Below are 5,000 nucleotides of genomic sequence, written 5' to 3' on the forward strand. Positions count from 1 at the left end.
GAAGGTGTGTATCTTGACTCGGTGGTGTGTGTGTGTGTGTGTGTACCTGCTCTGGTCGAAGGTGTGTATCTTGACTCGGTGGTGTGTGTGTGTGTGTGTGTACCTGCTCTGGTTGAAGGTGTGTATCTTGACTCGGTGGTGTGTGTGTGTGTGTGTGTGTGTGTGTGTGTGTACCTGCTCTGGTTGAAGGTGTGTATCTTGACTCGGTGGTGTGTGTGTGTGTGTGTGTGTGTGTGTGTGTGTACCTGCTCTGGTTGAAGGTGTGTATCTTGACTCGGTGGTGTGTGTGTGTGTGTGTGTGTGTGTGTACCTGCTCTGGTTGAAGGTGTGTATCTTGACTCGGTGGTGTGTGTGTGTGTGTGTGTGTGTGTGTGTGTGTGTGTGTGTGTGTGTGTGTGTGTGTGTACCTGCTCTGGTTGAAGGTGTGTATCTTGACTCGGTGGTGTGTGTGTGTGTGTGTGTGTGTGTGTGTACCTGCTCTGGTTGAAGGTGTGTATCTTGACTCGGTGGTGTGTGTGTGTGTGTGTGTGTGTGTGTGTGTGTACCTGCTCTGGTTGAAGGTGTGTATCTTGACTCGGTGGTGTGTGTGTGTGTGTGTGTGTGTACCTGCTCTGGTTGAAGGTGTGTATCTTGACTCGGTGGTGTGTGTGTGTGTGTGTGTGTGTACCTGCTCTGGTTGAAGGTGTGTATCTTGACTCGGTGGTGTGTGTGTGTGTGTGTGTGTGTACCTGCTCTGGTTGAAGGTGTGTATCTTGACTCGGTGGTGTGTGTATTTCTGCAGGATCTTCTTGGTGTCCTCGTCGGTGTTGAAGGAGTTCATCAGGACCAGCGGCACGTCGGCGTTAAAACTCTTGTTCAGATGCTGAAGAGGAGAAATTATTTTTTTTACATTTTATAGATAATTAATAGATTAATTGATAATGAAAATAATTTATTGCAGCCCTCTTAAGACAACAATAAATAAACAGATACAGTATATTCTACATTATCAGTCTGTGTGTTCAGGGCCTGATTTTCCACACAGAGATAAATATGTATATGATAAAAAGAGTAAATCAACACTGAATCACATGGGACAGAAAACACTGCTCTCTATAGGTTGAAACTTTCAAGCATGTTGCACTTCTGGCCACGCCCCAATCAGTGATGTCATCAGCAGTGTTGGGGAAAGTTATTTTTGAAACTAACTAGTTACTTTACTAAGTTAGTCTTTATTAAAAGTAACGTGTTAGAGTACTTTAACGTTACCCATTTAAAATCACGCCTATATGTTGTCTAAAGAAAACATCGAGGTGCTTTCAGTCACCTGGTTCCACAGTAAACACTCGGATCACAGAAGCGTTAACTGATAAATAAACGGCAGACTGCACTCACAAGCTTTCAATTCAAATTTGAAATACTTTCATTTTTTTTTAATTTGCACTAACTAAACATTTAGCCATTTGAAAGAAAAATAAAAGTGAAATGTAACTTTGAGAAATTAACTAATAACTGATTATATAAATTGAAAAACTAACGCGTTAAGTTAGTCGTTACCACAACAAAAGTAATCTGATTATTCTAATGCGTTACTATCAGTGGTGGAAAGTAACTAAGTACATTTACTCAAGTACTGTACTTAAGTACAATTTTGGGGTACTTGTACTTTACTTGAGTATTTCCATTTTCTGCTACTTTATACTTCTACTCCACTACAATTCAGAGGCAAATATTGTATTTTTTACTCCACTACATTTATTTGATAATTTAAGTTACTAGTTACTTTGCATATTCAGATTAATAATACAAAATATAATCAACAAATAAATTATGATGTATTATTATAGATTAAGATAAAACTTTATTGATCCCCAGGGGGAAATTTACAAACTACCCAGCAGTAAATAAAGTCATAAAGCTCCACCTTTACCAGCTGTAACATTAAAGTGATGAACACATTAATGCATCACTAATTATAATCCAATAATATAATATACATTATTCTGAAATGGGACATTCTGCATAATGAGTACTTTTACTTTTGGTACTATTTTGATGCTAATACTTTTGTACTTTTACTTAAGTAAAAATTTGAATGCAGGACTTTTACTTGTAAGAGTATTTCTACACTGTGGTATTGTTACTTTTACTTAAGTACAAGATCTGAGTACTTCTTCCACCACTGGTTACTACGTATCATCAGTGATGTTTTCCATCAGGTGTCAAAGGCAAAACACCTGCTTTAATGTCACTGATGGGGGCGTGGCCAGAAGTGCAACATGCTTTACAGTTTCCAGAGCAGCAGCAGTTTTCCTCCCCATGTGACCCAGACTCTGACTTCCACTTTAACCCGGTCCCTGAGGTTCCTGGTTCTCTACCTCGATCTGCTGCACCGTCAGGTCCAGGAAGGTGTTCTCGTTGCGGACGCTGATCAGACTCTTGGGGCCCTTGCAGCCCATGCTGGTTCCCAGGCCGCCGTTCAGCTTCACCACCACCAGCTTGTTCAGGCTGGCGGCGATGCTGTCGGGAAGCCCCTTCGCCTTGATCTTCTCATAGGGCTGGATCTGACCGGGACACACGGGACGGGACAGGGAGGAGACAGGGAGGACACGGGGGAGACAGGGAAGAGATAGGGAGGACAGGGAGGAGACAGGGAGGAGACAGGGGGGGAGACAGGGAGGAGATAGGGAGGAGACAGGGGGGAGACAGGGAGGAGATAGAGAGGAGACAGGGAGGACACAGGGAGGAGATAGGGAGGAGACAGGGAGGAGACGGGGGGGAGATAGGGAGGAGACAGGGAGGAGATAGGGAGGACACGGGGGGACACAGGGAGTACAGAGGGAGGAGACGGGGGAGACAGGGAGGAGATAGAGAGGAGACAGGGAGGAGACAGGGAGGAGACAGGGAGGACACAAGGAGGAGATAGGGAGGAGATAGGGAGGAGACAGGGAGGACACAGGGATGAGACAGGGAGGAGATAGGGAGGACACAGGGAGGAGACAGGGAGGAGACAGGGAGACAAGCAGTTTTAATATTCAGTATTCTGTATAGTGAGATATTAACTCTTCACTAGATGTTTCTGTTGGATCTCTGCTCTGATTATCTATCTCACTCCTCTCTGTTGTCTGAAAATGTGACTTTATTGTTTTGGTCTAATATCTTTGTCAGTTACAGGCCACCGTAGAAAAAAATATTTAACCTCAAAAGAAACCGAGAGAAACCAAAAACAACTGAATTGGAGAGCGGAAAATAAATGGAAACCAAAATTAACAAGAAAAGAAAACAGTGTGACAAAAATAAAATGTATGTTAAAGGGATAGACAACTAAAATCCTCTTGCACTGTCTTTTCTTTTATCTTTCTATTTCACTTGATTTTAACTGCACTAGTTTACTTTTTAAGTCTTTTATCTTGTGGATCTCTTTTGCACTTTTTAATTTTTTACCTTTACTGTATTTTTTATTACTCTGTAAAGCACTTTGAATTGCCTCAGTGTATGAAATGTGCTGTACAAATAAAGCTGCCTTGCCTTGCCTAAAATATGCAATTTCTCATTAAAATGTTTTTTTTTGTCATTGTTGGTGTAAAAAACAACCTAAAACTGGGAATCTGAAGTTGATTTCTCTGTTTTGCTGCGGATTAAAAACGACTTTCACACGTCACAGAGGGAAATCCAATCAGAACTCAACCTCAACATGCCGCTCTCTCTCTCTCTCTCTCTCTCCTGTAGAGTGAAGCTCGCTCGCCCAGCAGCTCTCTGAACTTTGTCACTACAGAAAACGCAGCAGCCAAAAGCTCCATTTTATTCCAGTTATTGCATGTTAGGAACGCTCAGATCTTGGCGGAGGATGAACACAGAACTCAAGAGTGAGACTAAAGAAGAAGAACATTAACATGTTTAGCCGGGCGGACCGTCTCTTTGAGGGAAAACAAAGCAGCGTGTCGACCCCTGACCTCAGAGGAAGCTGTGAGAACTCGGGTCAACTCAGCTGCTCCAGCAGAGTGAGCCGGACTGCAACAGACCGAGGTCAAGGCCGATGTCAGGCTGCACGTAAACACCGGTCAGTTTGTTTTAGAGAGGGACAGCAGGCTGTTACCCAACCACAGGCCTCACTCTGTCCCACCATGCAACTGGTCTGCTCAAGGTCAGCTGAGGAGACTTAAAACATTTTTACCAGCAAAGAAGAGAACAAGTTAGTTTAACCACTCCTGACAAGTCCCACTTGCACACTGACTCCATTTTGCCAATGTTCAAAATATAAATGGGAGAAGTAAAGGGAGGAACAGGGAAAGATCAGAGGGGCTTCTGTTTTAGGAGGGTGTGTTAAAGCCCCAGTATTCAGGTGTTATGACCATGTAAAATTGGGGCATTTCCTCATTATTTAAACTGATTTGTTTCTAACATTATTGGATCTCAGTTCTGTGAGTGCAGTAGTACTCAGGAGAGAGATCCAGTCTTGCTCTGAGAAGACTAAAATATTCACTTTGGTATTATATTTATTACTATTTGTAATAATATTTTTGTTTTAGACTGCTATACTTATTTCCTACAATTTAAAAATTGCACTGGACTCAAGAAAGTACATTAAACATTCACAATTAAAAAACCTTATCAGTTTATTTTTCAATTGAGCATTGGTCCTTTAATAAAAATGTATATTTATGTTATTTTAATTGTCATGCTTTCATAAACATATTTAAGGTTTGTTTATTAATTTGGTAAAAATGGCATCACCGGAAAAATTTCTCTTGCCACCGCAAACATCCCTTAGCCGGCTACTTTTCCCATCTGGCTGGCTACTCAAAAATTTGGAGAACCCCTTGGATTTACCTAGTACCTAGTATTAAAAAGTGCCATAATCTGTCAAACATCTAACTTCAACTATCACTCAACATAGTGCATGCTAAAGTGTTAAGCCACTGATCTACCTGGGACAAATGGTTGATTTTGTGTCTATTTTCTCATCAGTTAACTGGCAACTTGACCACCGGACAATCGACCAAAAACTCTCTGAACTCCTT

At 41.8% G+C, this 5,000-nt stretch overlaps 1 protein-coding gene across 1 annotated transcript in view; it reads right to left on the reverse strand.

The window, feature by feature from the left end:
- The window catches only part of LOC139652319 (UTP--glucose-1-phosphate uridylyltransferase-like), a 26,586-nt gene that overhangs the window by 10,043 nt on the left and 11,543 nt on the right, over positions 1-5,000 (reverse strand). Inside the window, 2 exon segments of the mRNA XM_071529344.1 lie at positions 729-862; positions 2,358-2,543. Of these exon segments, the coding sequence (XP_071385445.1) occupies positions 729-862; positions 2,358-2,543 (320 nt within the window).

The sequence above is a fragment of the Centroberyx affinis genome, unplaced genomic scaffold (assembly GCF_046629955.1).
Source record: "Centroberyx affinis isolate AG114_WGS23_722 - 3 ecotype Tasmania unplaced genomic scaffold, CSIRO-AGI_Caff_v1 ptg001779l_1, whole genome shotgun sequence".
In the NCBI taxonomy this organism is placed as follows: domain Eukaryota; kingdom Metazoa; phylum Chordata; class Actinopteri; order Beryciformes; family Berycidae; genus Centroberyx; species Centroberyx affinis.